Source organism: Haliotis rufescens, unplaced genomic scaffold (assembly GCF_023055435.1).
Source record: "Haliotis rufescens isolate VD_foot unplaced genomic scaffold, xgHalRufe1.0.p SCAF_2, whole genome shotgun sequence".
NCBI lineage: Eukaryota > Metazoa > Mollusca > Gastropoda > Lepetellida > Haliotidae > Haliotis > Haliotis rufescens.
In genome coordinates, this window is record NW_025963890.1 from 53,145,302 (window position 1) to 53,160,628 (window position 15,327).

A 15,327-nucleotide genomic window follows, 5' to 3' on the forward strand; every position below is an offset into this window, starting at 1 on the left:
TTACAGAAAACCTCATACTTCATGTATGACCTCAGTGAGAAACTGAGTGTGACGGACAATCCCAGGTATTGTTATACTTTGTAGACAAATTAACAAAAATAGTAATTTTCTAATATTAAGAGCTGCATTATCCCCATAAAAAGTTTACAGATTGGCTACTGGATCAACAGCAGACTGACCCCAGGCGCTGCGCTCCCCCACACAGATGCCATGCGTCTCTCAATGACACAAATATCAGGTATGACTCACTGTGACGATGGTGTCTCTGTTGACGTCGGTGCGCGAGGGCACGAACATGTTCTCCTCAATAGTCATCTGGTCCTCCCCACGGTTCTTGCTCACCATTCCCAGGTACTGGGGACATTCACCTGCAACACAACACACCACACACATAAGTCTTGTAGCTCACCTGATCACAACGCACACATAAGTCGTGTATCTCAACTGCAACACAACACACACATAAGTCTTGTATGTCACCAGATCACAACACACACATAAGTCTTGTAGCTCACCTGGAAAACAACATAACACACACATAAGTCTTGTATGTCACCTGATCACAACACACACATAAGTCTTGTAGCTCACCTGGAAAACAACATAACACACACATTAGTCTTGTAGGTCACCTGATCACAACACACACACATAAGTCTTGTAGCTCACCTGGAAAACAACACAACACACACATAAGTCTTGTAGCTCACCTGATCACAACACACCTGCAACACGGTATGCAAAACTGATTCTCTTACAAAATCAAGTTGACCTTAAAGAAGGTGCGTGTTTTACTGACCGTGTTCAGCGTTGATGATCCGTAGTCGTAGTTTGCGTTGGTCTCCAATGACGGCGTTGATGGGGTCGGTGAGGATGAGTCGAAGTTTCTCGTTGTTCTCCTCGATGCCGTCATCTTTAATGGTAATGTCCCATGTGGCCTGAGATTTACCTGGGCAAACAAACACTCGTTAAGTCAGATGCTTAAAAGGGTTCCTCATTCCATACAATATGTCAGCACAATGTGTAGTGTATGCAGTGTATTTCTTATTTAACGGAATGTCTGGTATTTCAAAGCATAATACAAGTTAGAAGGTTGTACTGGTGACCACTTTAGGGACCAGTTCAAAAGTTCGACGTCGGATAAATACCCAACCCCCCACAAAACTCAATTCTGAAATTTAGTGGGCCTCTTTTGTCACGCATTCTCGTGTTTTGTTCTGTTGTTTCTCGGAACGTTTATCGAATGACGTTTACTTTCTAGGCGTTGCCAATCATTTGTAGGGATTTTATAGATCAAATCTGCCATCATATATATAGTCTAACTAGTGCAGTGCGTAATATATATAATATATGATCTTTTATGATATATATTACGCACTGCACTAGATAGACTATTACCGGCGATGATAAAACTCGCCTTATGGAAAGACTTGGTGTATTTAATGACAACTCATACAACACATGAATGAAAATAGGATCGGTTTAGCTTAGTTACTGTATAAAAAACACTGATCAATCAGTTCAGTTGGTTTTGTCGGATGGCAAACTTGCAGGGTCGTTAACCCCTCCATCTACAACTTAGGGAATTAAGATTTTATCCGACATCAAACTTTTGAACTGGTCCCTTAGGGAGATAACCTTTTTTCATGAACATTGTGTTTATTGCAATATTGTATTGAAAGAAAATAGTAATGAAAATTGTAACTAATGTAAGTAAAAAACAAATGCAATGTCAGAATTGTAATCGTATTTGCGAGGCATCAATCAACTTACTAGGGTCAAACTGAACTTGTTTTGCTGAACTTGGCGAGAAGTCATCATCTCTCCGCGCCGACATTTGGCGGACATTAATTCCAATGAATGCTGACTGGTCAATAGCACCAGTTCTCTGCAACGTCACGGACAACGTACCAACGTTCTCGCAAACAACAACATCCTCCTTTATGAATTCAATTCTAGACCACTTCATTTCAAACCTAGCAATAAAATAGATACAGACATTGCAGATGATACGGTGTGAAGGATTTTTTACTTTCTCGACAAAAATCTACTGCTAAGATAGAGTTAAGATAAGATAGTGGTGAGTGAGTTGGGTTTAACGCCGCTTTTAACAGTATTCCAGTTATATCACGGCGTGTCAGCTTAATGTGGGAGGAAAGCCCGAAGTGATGCAGCCGTATTAGACGTTTACCACTTCGAGGAAACCTGCGAGCACGGGTATGGTGCTGACAAACCTAGAAACATAATCGCGGCGAACCGGGATTCGAACCAACAATCATAGGTTTCTGGCGTGCCCAAGGGACGCAACTCTGCACAGCGAACTGCGGCGGCTTAGACGACTGGGCACACGTGCCCTCTAAGATAAGATAGGATAAGCTTTAAAAACCAAATACATGTTAGCATTTGATTGATCCAAATCCAATTATTCAGAACCTACAAAATTAGTTTCAATTAATTTATTTCTGATGGATATAAAAGCCATGACTACTTACACCTGGTCCTCGAGTGCATTGCCTCGACTGTCTTCGACCTTGAAGGTGAAACTGTCATTGGTGGACTTGTCCGCCTTGTTGATGATGTACATCAAGCTTTCATCATCAAGATCTTGCTGGGTGAATCGACGTCTCACGAATCGTTTGGATGCAGTGTTTTCAATATGTCCATGTTTCGGTTTCTGCAGCATGACGTAAATCAGCCCCGAGCTCTCGGTGTCGCTGTCTACCACTCGCAAAATACGGTTTGTCAGAACATAGCCATACCTCTGTCCCCCAAAATATTCCAGGTTATTTGGTTGCTTCTTTGTAACAAGTTTGGGGGCATCCTCGATGAGGGGTTTGATGAAGATACTCGACATGGCGGGGTTCGACTGAAGTGTTCCATTAATGAGGAACCCCTCGTGTCGGCCATCATTCACTTTGAAGAGGAAGTTATCCAGACCAGCTCGAGTGCCATCACTCTCGTAAGTAACAAAGCCAAGATCTACTTCATTTTGTGTGAAAGACTTCTTGATGGGGACTCCCCTGTTGTACAATTTGCCATAGGTTGGAGGTTTAGCTATGACGAACGTGAGGTTCAAGGCTGACGTGTCTGGGTCAGTGACCTTGAGCTGGAGTGGGGTCAAGATTTCCTCGGTGCCCTGTAGGACTTCGAGCAGTTTGTTGGCCACGAGAGTGGGGAGTACTTGATCCAGAGGCTGGATGACGATCCTGAACTCGCCGTCCTTGGCTTCACTGAGTCCGTTGGTGACAGTGAAGGTGAAGGAGTCCTCAATGATGTCGTTCTTTGTCAGGTGGTTGTAAACAACCTTCTGGGATGCTATGTCTAACTGTGTAAAACTACTGATAGGCGTGAATGGGCGGTCGATGTACTCAATCTGGCCAAGTCTAGGGGCTCTGATCACCGCAAACACAATCTCTTCTGCTTTGGTACTTTCATCAGAAGCACTCAAGTTGGACGTGCTGATGGCGACCCGCTCACTCTCACGAACAGCCATGCCTCGGTTCAGCAGGGCAATGTTGGCTTTCTTGGAGTTGGCTATCCTGATCTCAAATGTCTCCTCAGGCCGCTTGTATCTGTTGTCAGTGAGGACGAACATGAAGCTGTCGGTCTCGGTGCTGCCCATGCTGGTGGTGTGGATGTAGCGGATCTTGTTCTGATCCACGTCGTATTGGGTGAAGTTTTGTCCCTCTTGAAAGTCCCGACACTCCACTGCCAGATTGTTAGAGAAGGGGTCGGGGCAGAACTGGAGGAACCCCTTCCTGGGCAGTTGGACAACGATGTAATACAGCTGCGCATCTCCGTTGTCCTCATCCGTGGCCTGGAGAACCACGCTGGAGATGAGAGCAGACTCTCCATAGTCCAGGTGTAAGCCTGCATTCTTGATAATCTCTGGGCGTTCATCATTGTTTAACTTGATGGAGACATTACAGACCCTCTTGATTTCATGTTTGCCATCAGACACTGTCACGGCGAACTTGTCGGAGAAGGTTTCGGATCCGTCGTGAACGTACTTCAGCTGCATGCCACTGTGGAGTTCATCGATTGTGAAGTCGTGGATGTCGGTCTCCACCCCCCCTTTGCGTGTACGCAGCATCATCACCATGTTCCCGTGTTCAGGCCGCTGGGATACAGTCAGGACGAGGGAGTCCTTGGGCATATCCAGGTCAATAGCGTCCACCATGGACTGGTCAATCATCTTGCTGCCTCCTTCGGGAACGGAAAAGTCTCTCAACATCAGATCTGGAACCTCATCGTTAGCTGGGACGATGGTGATGGCAATGTTTTCTGTAGGGGAGTTAAGTTTTCCATCTGTTGCGTAGAAACTGAACTCGTCCCTCACTGGCTCCACGCCCTTATGGTTAGCTTGTACGTAGTTGATGGCGCCGTCAAGGACGTCGCGGAACTTGAACATGTTGATGCGGACGCCGGCATTGCTTCGTTCCGACCCTGGACTAGGCTTGGTGTTTTCCAGGAAGCCCCACTGAGGTTGTTTGGTGATCATCAACTCAATATCCTTGGTTCTGGAGTCTGGGTCCGACACACTCAGGATGTCGCTGGTGATCTTGAAGATCTCGCCTTCAGACACAAACACGGGGTTCCCCAGGCTGATCGTGGGCTTCTGGTTGTTGACGGGTGTGACTGTGATGTTCAGATCATACATAGGCATGTCTGCGGACGGGAGGAAGTTCTGATCGGACACAATGAATGTAACAACGTCCTGAATCTTCGCAATCCCGATCTCTCCGCTGGTGTGTAGGTAGCTGACCTTCCCCTCCTTCACGTCTGTCTGGGTGAACTTGGTGACCGGCTGGGCCTCTAGTTGGAGGATTCCATATTTGGGTTGTCTGACGATGAGGAACACCAGAGACGATTCGTCTGTGTCGACGTCGGTGGCGGACAACGTCCTCTGCGTCACAATGGCGTCTCCTCCTTCTGAGACTATGAGGAAGGGACGGAGGTTGTTGGTCATTTGTGGCGACTCGTCATCAATCGGGACAATGTCGATCGAGATGACCTTGGTGGCAGAGTTGAGGCCGTCGGACACACTCAGCGTGAAAGTATCCAGGATAATCTCGGACCCGTCATGCACGTACCTGCAAACAATTGGACAAAAACACATAACTTGCCTGTGTTGCATATTCTAGTGTTATCATTGACATGTCGAAGAATCTTTGTTTTTAGATTTAAAGAAGAACTCTCATTATGCAATCTTATCCAGAGCTTTGTACATGCAACGCACTGTTAAAGAAGTTACATATATATGATATATATATAAATATATATATCCTACACCCTCAAGTGTCTTACATATATATCTTACACCCTGAAGTGTCTTACATATGTCCTACACTCAAAAGTGCGTCTTACATATATATCCTACACTGTAAAGTGTCTTAAATATATATCCTACACTCTAAAGTGTCTTTTATATTTAGCCTACACTCTAAAGTGTGTATTACATTAAAAGAAGCAATATATCAATGTTCTAAAAGTAAATGTTGATGTGCAGTGTCAAACCACATCATGCCACTACGTGCCTACAGATTGAAGCAAACGTAAAATATACCCAAACCCCTCACGCAACCACGAACACCTATCACTCCAGCTGAACTTGACGCTGGAAACAGCCCCGTCTCCTTAACAGTAGTACCGAGTTGTCTTCAGACAAAACATAACATCCTGAACACGACTTACTGAAACAAGGAAGATTTACGTCTTGGCTGGAGTCAGATGTCACGTGGTACAGTCACAGCTGATCATAATAGCCGGCAGACCAACGTCACATTTGGCTTGGAAATAAGCGATTTGCGTCCAAAACGTCACTGTCTGTATCAAACCCGTCACTGTCTGCATCCAACCCGTCACTGTTTGCATCCAACCCGTCACTATCTGCATCCAACACGTCACACTCTGCATCAAACCCGTCACTATTTGCATCAAACATGTCACTGTCTGCATCAAACACGTCACTATCTGCATCCAACACGTCACACTCTGCATCAAACACGTCACTATTTGCATCAAACACGTCACTGTCGGCATTAAACACGTCACTATTTGCATCAAACATGTCACTATCTGCATTAAATACGTCACTGTCTGCATTCAATACGTCACTGTTTGCATCCGACATGTCACTGTCTGCATCAAACACGTCACTATCTGCATTCAATACGTCACTGTCTGCATCAGACATGTCACTGTCTGCATCAAACACGTTACTATCTGCATTCAATACGTCACTGTCTGCATCCGACACGTCACTGTATGCATGAAACACATCACTATCTGCATCAAACGCGTCACTATCTGCATGCAACACGTCACTGTCTGCATGCAACACGTCACTTTCTGCATCAAACACGTCACTTTCTGTATCCAACACGTCACTTTCTGCATGCAACACGTCACTGTCTGCATGCAACACGTCACCGTCTACATCCGACACGTCACTGTCTGCATGAAACATCCACCAAAATCAACCCATAGCTTAAACATACGTCACACATCACAATGCCACAAACCCGACACAACCACATCACACTTGGCATCACAATATCATTATATCATTGTCTGCTTGTCGCTTTAGTCGATTATTACATCGTTGTTTTATCATGTTGCAACCGATTCACTGCAGTGCCCCCTGTTTTCGCTGCTGTCTTCGATGCTGTGGATTTATTAGTCTCGCAGAAAACAAAGGGGCTGCTTCTAATTAGACATGAAATCGTTTGAAACAATCTTATGGACCTTAAAGTCAATAATGTCAATGTGTGCTCGGAGAACTGGGTTAATTATCTCCGTAGTGTTGCCTGGGATCATTGGATCATTGTCTGTAATGTGACCCTGTCGGAATATCCCAGCCTCTGCAGTCACAGGTGCACGACCAGTGACAGTGACGTCCTTGCCTCACCCTATATCTACAGACACCTGTCCCCTTGACCACCACTCACTCCCTACATAATGTCTACAGCCACTTTTCCCCCACACCTACCAATATATATTATCTACAGACACCTGTCCACCACCCTAACCCCTATATAATATCTAAAAACACTTGTCCCCCACCCCCTAAAAAATATCTACATACATTTGTCTCCCACCCCACTCCTTATATAATATCTACAGACACATGTTCCCCACCCCACCCCCTATATAATATCTACATACACTTGTCCCCCATCCAACCCCCTATATTATATCTACAGACATTTGTCCCCCACCCCACCCCTTATATAATATCTACAGACATTTGTCCCCCACCCCTACCCCTATATAATATCTACAGACATTTGTCCCCCACCCCACCCCATATATAATATCTACAGACATTTGTCCCCCACCCCACCCCCTATATAATATCTACAGACATTTGTCCCCCACCCCATCCCCTATATAATATCTACAGACATTTGTCTCCGACCCCACCCCCTATATAATATCTACAGACATTTGTCCCCCATCCAACCCCCTATAAAATATCTACAGACATTTGTCCCCCATCCAACCCCCTATATAATATCTACATACATTTGTCCCCCACCCCACCCCCTATATAATATCTACAGACATTTGTCGCCCACCCCACCCCCTATATAATATCTACAGACACTTGTCCCCATCCCTTATAAAATATCTACAGACACATGTCCCCCACCCACCCCCCCTATTATATCTACAGACACATGTCCCCTACCCCACCCCCTATATAATATCTACAGACACTTGTCCCCAACCCCATCCCCTATATAATATCTACATACATTTTTCCCCCACCCCACCCCCTATATAATATCTACATACATTTGTCCCCCATCCCACCCCACTCCTTATATAATATCTACAGACACATGTCCCCCACCCCACCCCCTATGTAATATCTACATACACTTGTCCCCCATCCAACCCCCTATATAATATCTACAGACATTTGTCCCCCACCCCACCCCTTATATAATATCTACAGACATTTGTCCCCCACCCCACCCCCTATATAATATCTACAGACATTTGTCCCCCACCCCACCCCCTGTATAATATCTACAGACATTTGTCCCCCACCCCACCCCCTATATAATATCTACAGACATTTGTCCTTCATCCCACCCCTATATAATATCTACAGACATTTGTCCCCCACCCCACCCCCTATATAATATCTACAGACATTTGTCCTTCATCCCACCCCTATATAATATCTACAGACATTTGTCCCCCACCCCACCCCCTATATAATATCTACAGACATTTGTCTCCCACCCCACTCCCTATATAATATCTACAGACACATGTCCCCCACCCAAACCCTTATATATTATCTACATACACTTGTCCCCCACCCCATCCCCTATATAATATCTACAGACACTTGTCCCCATCCCCTATATAATATCTACAGACACATGTCCCCCACCCCACCCCCTATATAATATCTACATACATATGTCCCCCACCCTACCCCCTATATAATATCTACTTACAATTGTCCCCCACCCCACCCCCTATATAATATCTACAGACATTTGTCTCCCACCACCTATATATAATATCTACATACATATGTGCCCAACCCTCGCCCCTATATAATATCTGGAGACACTTGCTTGAATTAGGCATGAAGCAATGTTGGCAGCTGACAACATACACAACCCACTTGGTGCCAACTCTATCCGGCTTATTACCACAGTGAACATTACATGCCTTCAGCCCATTACGTTGTGATGGAATAAACTGAATGTTTCCCCACTGCTCCATACTTCCACTTATTCTTGTAATCAGGAACACCATATGTATCTAGAAGGCGGTGAGGCGACACGTGGTGGACACGTTGAGCATCACACTGTGGACACGTACATTGCGCAGATTGAGTGTAACGGTAATTACTATAGATGCTTTGAAGACTGAAATTGTCCGTGAAAGTTGTCCAAGTTCTTTAACACGTTGAGAGGATTAGTGATTTATTATAGTTCAGGAAATGATTGGTCATAAATGTGCACATAAAAAACTCTATGTGTTATTACACATACCAATAGACGGATGTGGTAATTTCCATCTTACAATCAATAAAAACAACACATGATGAGACACCTAACCTTGTCTTAGCCCAGTGGCCAAAACTACCACACGTTCCATTACCAAAAAAGGAAAACATGGTGTCATGAAAGTAGCGTTGGTGATGAAAGTAGCGTTGGTGATGAAAGTAGCGTTGGTGATGAAAGTAGCGTTGATGATGAAAGGAGCGTTGGGGATGAAAGGAGCGTTGGTGATGAAAGGAGCGTTGATGAAAGAAAAGTTGGTGATGAAAGGAGTGTTGGTGATGAAAGGAGTGTTGGTGATAAAAGGAGTGTTGGTGATGAAAGGAGTGGTGGTGATGAAAGGAGTGTTGATGGTGAAAGGAGTGTTGATGATGAAAGAAGTGTTGGTGATGAAAGGAGTGTTGGTGATGAAAGGAGCGTTGGTGATGAAAGGAGTGTTGATGATGAATGGAATGTTGATGATGAAAGGAATGTTGATGATGAAAGGAGTGTTGATGATGAAAGGAGTGTTGAAGATGAAAGAAGTGTTGGTGATGAAAGGAGTGTTGATGATGAAAGGAGCGTATGATGCCCTGTCATATTATCACGTGAGACACATCATCCATTGCTCACAATTCACTTACAAGAGGATCATAATGGAGTTAAACTACACATTGTCTAAAAAGCAAAAAATAAAAAAAGAATAGACCCCAGACAAATGAATATCAAATGCCATTGCTTTGCATTTCTTCCTAGTCCTTATCTAGACCATCATCGAGACCAAACAACAGTGTTGAACAGATTAACTGTTTCAGCCGAACAGACCTCTTCGTGTAGTAAACATGGAGTTAACATACAGTTCTTATGTTTTGCAAAGATTCACAGTGGTATTGATTTATGTGGCAATCTATCAACAGCTTCTTCATGGACTGAGAGGATGGAATCTGATGGAGCGCCATGTTCCCGCCACGGTAGACACCCTACACCACCCGTACAGAGTCCGTGTGGCCGACAGCCATCTCACATCAGAGATACAACCAAGCGGAATTACACAACACATTTTTTCAACATGTTTGAAACCAAGACCATCTGACACAAGCATGGAGAGAGGCTGGTGTATCAACTGAGGTTCTCACTGGTACTTGGGAGTTCTAAAACGTCCTATCTATTTCTCCTCCGGGGGTCCGCCTCCGTGGTCTAGTGGTAGAGCGTCTGCCCGGAGAGCAGAAGGCCGGAGGCTCGATCCCCGGCTGCGTCACACCAAAAGACGTTAAAAGATGGTACTTGTTATTACCCTGCCTGATGCTCGGCATTAAGGTAAGGTGAAGTGAAATTTGGGTTTAACGTCGCGTCCAAGATTATTGGACTTATATAGCGACGTGTGTGCGTGTGTGGCTGCTTGTACTAGCCGGACTGATCCCGATTTATAGTGCTAGCCCACAGATTTATAGTGCTAGCCCACAGAGATACCATGCCGCAGTTTAACAAGAATACCCCACCCAGACTCAGTATACTGACTCCGAGCCGACCAGTCCTTGTTTTAGACCCTTAATTCCGAGACAGGGTAACAAAAGAACCATCTGTTAATGTCTTTAGTTATTGCGCGGCTGGGGATCGAACCCCGGACTTTCTCGTTCTCGGCATTAAGGGTCTAAAATGAGGACTGATCGGTTTGGAGTCAGTATACTGTGTCTGAGTGGGGTATTCATATTCAAGTGTGGCATGGTATCTCAGTGTGCTAGCACTATAATATCGACGTTAGTCCAGACTGGTACAAGCAGCCACATAAACACCTGCATGCACGTCGCTAATAAGCGCAATTATCTTAAACGCGACGTTAGACCCCATTTCACATCACCTTCATCATTGGACACACACAGCGCCCTCACTTTTCATGATTCAAACATCCCCTGATTTGCCAGATACATCACCCTTTGCCTACCCGGCACTGGCTTTTCAGTGACTCAGATTACCATCACATCGCCAGCATGGAGGAATGACTTGGCTATGATGCATATGTTGTGATAGCATGTACCTACAGCCCCGGAAGACATCATCCAGTCAGAAGCTTACGGTGTACAGGAAGACATTATAAAAGCTCCCTGTAATTGGTGGTCTGCTGTTTTCTATATGACGATGTATGTATACTGTGGGACGTGTGTTATGCATATAGCATCAGTGATACGATACACTCTTCATGGTCATACAGTTATCACTATAGTTGTCATTGTATCGAGATGGTTTGACGTATGCTAAAACATGACTACCAGATTGAGGAATAAGTATGTTATGTGTGTGATAGATATAGCCTGTATCTTTACTTTGGGTTTGCGTTAGAGATACAGCTTGTTGTAGTAAATCGGAGCTTGCATTATTATTATTATTGTTGTTATTATTATTCCCCAAAGTGACATTGACCAATCAGAGAGCAGGACTACAAACCCCATAAGAGCCCGTATACCGATGTAGATGGTTGTGACTGACCTAATATGAGACCGTATACCATCAGTAACAGCCATCTTGGATTTTCCAACACCCACTTCACATACTTCACATGAAAATGCTAGTACAGAAATCCGTTACTTGACACTGTTTTGTGTTTTAATAACATTAAGTGTGATGTGCAAAAATGTTATTTATTGAGGGAACCACGTTCGTGACTTTATTTATAAATTGTATAGAGAAAAAAACCACGCCTCGCCCAATATTTTGCTACTAACCTAATATGACACCGTATACGGCAACTAAAGACACCATACGTAGTAATGTTCAACTGACAAAAAAGGACTTTTTACCTGATATCCTTCTTCTCCAAGTCCGCAATGTTGAAACCTTCTCCCCTCTTCAGAGCGATGCCACCCTTCTGGATGATGCCATAGCGAGGTAACGCATCCAGCATGAAACGCAACTTCTCAGACGACGTATCTACATCATTCGCGGACAACTGATTGGACGCAATACTGAGGATACCCCCCTCCTCCACCAACAACTTTGAGGTGACAAACTGCGGAACGCGGTTATTCACAGGTAGGACCTCAATGTCAAATGTCTGCCCGTACAGTCTGTTCCTGCTGGAGTCTTCCACAGTGTACACAAACCTGATGAGTCGGGACTCTGGGCCGATGTCGTTCATGGGCGGCATGTAGGCTATCTTCATGTGGTTGATGTCTTCCTGGGAGAAGGTCTGCGCTGAAGCAGTGGAACCGTCCTTCATCATCATCGTCAGGTTGTGGGTTGAGATGAGTCGCCCTGCATCTCGCTCGCCACGATTGTACACAAAATAGGGCGGGGTTGTGATGGTGAAGGTGAGTTGTCTGTCCGCAGACTCCACGTCCGTGTATTGGAGCTCTGTGTTGCTGAGGTAGGCAATGTCCGTCTCTGGGACGTACAATATGCGAGTTGCTTCCAGGGCCAGTCGCGGAGGGTTCTCGTTCATGGGGTTGATGAGAATGTGGAATACGAACTGCTCCGACTCGTTTGGTGGTTCTTGCTGATCCTGGAGCGTGAACCGGAAGGAGTCCCTGAACTCCTCTCTCCCAGAATGCCGGTAGTAGATCTGACCTTTCAGTAGGTCACGTTGCCGGAATCCAAATATCTTGGTGCCTGAGTCTGATGGCCTGACCTTCCTGATGATGTCTCCAGTTTGCGGGGTTGAGAGGATGGTGAAGATGATGTTGGAGTCCAAAGAGTCGGTGTCGTGGGCTAGAAGTAAATCTTCACTAATCTTCTTCATGTCGCCCTCGTTGATCTGCAGACCGAGGTTGTTGATGAGATGAGGCGGAGTGTCATCCTTGGGAATGATGCTTATGGGGAAGGTGAAGAGCACGGTGTTGGAACCGTCGCTGAGACGTAGTTCTATGCGATCTTTGGTTGAATCACTGTCGTCATGACGATACACCACCCCACCATTCAGCAAATCCGTCGGCCTAAACACAATGGATTGACTGCCATGAACTTCAATATTCCCGTATTGCAATCCCCCTTTCACATACAGCTTCACCCTGTCTAGGTTGTCTCGATCAACAATTTGCAAGAGGCTTGTGGATATTGCTCTCGACTGACCTTCCAGAAGGACCAAGCCAAGGTTATGCGCCACTCGCGGGGCGTTGGTGGACGAGGGGTGAACCGCAACGTGGAACCTCAGGGGCATGCTGTTGGAGAAGTGGCTATCATACACAGTAAACTCCACCTCGTACATCCGCCGCTCCGAGAAACTAACATTGGGTGGTCGGTATGCAATTCTGTGGTTCTCCAGATCATCCTGTAAGAATGACGTGATTGGTGTGGCATGGTCGCCTCTCTTGACTAGGTATCCATGTCCTGGGGGAAACGTCCTCGATATGTTATACACCAGCTGGGCACTGGGGGTCTCATAGTCTTCTGCTGATATGACGCCTGGAATGATTGTTGTGAGAATGAACTGATCCACATCCATCATATTCATGCTGCTCATCTTATTTTTGGGAGGAGAATTAGGTAAAGCACCTTTGATGTAAATTGGAAGATAAAAATTTTCAGTCACCACTTCATCACTGCGTGTAGGATCAAATATTTCCACGGTTAAAGGGAGGTAATCCACGTCCGGTGTTGGAGATCGCAAATGCTCGTAGTGGAGCTGCATGAAAAGAAATTCGCGGCAATCTTTTTTCACAGCATCAATAGCATGTCGATCAGCTCCCATAACCATCTGCCCCACAAGGGGCCAGTGGGAGTGGTACTTGGAAAAACCAACGGTGCACGAGACATTGTGATTATCACTGTTCCGGAATCGGATGACTGAAGAATCTATCGTGTTGGATAATCCATTGAATTTGGGAACAACCACAGACCTGAGACCTCTAGTCACTATCACCTCGTGTGAGGCGTTCACTATCCGTACTCGCAGGTAGAATGTTTCAGTGACAGTGCTCGTTTGTGTGAAGCGGTGAGCTCGGAGCTTCACCTCGTCAGCGTACAACAGCGGAGACCCGTTGTGGACATATTTCACCGTCTTCGAGAGGAAGTCACAGTCGAAGATCTGAAACAAACAAGAACTTCATCAGTTTTGCTGACATTTGCGGGAATGTATAGCACAGTTTACCTCACACAGACTTTTTTCCATGCCTACAACTTTTCAGGCCAAACTAAATATACACATCCCATGACTTTGTTGGTACATTTTACTTTTATCTCAAAACAACAGAGCCGCTGTTTTCAGAAAACATCATCCTTGCACCCTACATATTACCCACCCTGTACACCCTCACTATCCATCATTACCCACCATAACACCCACCCACCTTACCCAAAACCCACGATCACCATCCCCACCCTATAAACCAGATACACCTCTCACATTTCAACCCGTCCATCAAGCCCTTTGCAACACCCCCCCACCCCCCTACCATACGACATCAACCCCTTCAAACGCCATCAACCCCACCCATACCCCACTAACCTCATCAACCAAATTCCTACCTCACCAATCCCACCCATACCCCATCAACCCCACCAACCTCACCATAGGCCACCAACCCCACCCACACCCCATCAACCTCACCCACATCCCATCAACCTCACCATACCCCAACCACACCTCATCAACGCCACCCACACCCTATCAACCCCACCCACACCCAGTCAACCTCTCAATACCCCATCAACCCCACCCACACCCCATCAACCCCACCCCAACCACATCAACCCAACCCACACCCCATCAATCTCATCTACACCCCATCAACCACACCCAAACCTCATCAACCCCACCCACACCCCATCAATCTCATCTACACCCCATCAACCACACCCAGACCCCATCAACCCCACCCACACCCAGTCAACCTCTCAATACCCCATCAACCCCACCCACACCCCATCAACCCCACCCCAACCACATCAACCCAACCCACACCCCATCAATCTCATCTACACCCCATCAACCACACCCACACCTCATCAACCCCACCCACACCCAATCAATCTCACCTACACCCCATCAACCCCACCCACACATCATCAACCCCACCCACACCACATCAACCCCACCCACACCTCATCAACCCCACCCACATCCCATCAACCTCACCATACCCCAACCACACCCCATCAACCCCAACCATACCCCATCAACCCAGCCCACACCTCATCAACCCCACCCACACCCAGTCAACCTCTCAATACCACATCAACCCCACCCATACCCAATCAACCCCACCCACACCCCATCAACCCAACCCCAACCACCTCAACCCCACCCACAACCTATCAATCTCACCTACACCCCATCAACCCCACCCACACCTCATCAACCCCACCCACACCCCATCAACCCCAC

The 15,327-nt window shown here is 46.0% G+C and overlaps 1 protein-coding gene across 2 annotated transcripts in view; it reads right to left on the minus strand.

The window, feature by feature from the left end:
* The window catches only part of LOC124125429 (FRAS1-related extracellular matrix protein 1-like), a 74,215-nt gene that overhangs the window by 4,149 nt on the left and 54,739 nt on the right, over nt 1–15,327 (minus strand). For both annotated transcript variants that reach the window (XM_046488739.2, XM_046488740.2), the window contains exons 3-7: nt 11,807–14,028; nt 2,493–5,093; nt 1,774–1,976; nt 800–949; nt 250–368 (exon numbers count right to left, since the gene is read on the minus strand). In XM_046488739.2, the coding sequence (XP_046344695.1) occupies nt 250–368; nt 800–949; nt 1,774–1,976; nt 2,493–5,093; nt 11,807–14,028 (5,295 nt within the window). The remainder of the gene's footprint in view (nt 1–249; nt 369–799; nt 950–1,773; nt 1,977–2,492; nt 5,094–11,806; nt 14,029–15,327) is intronic.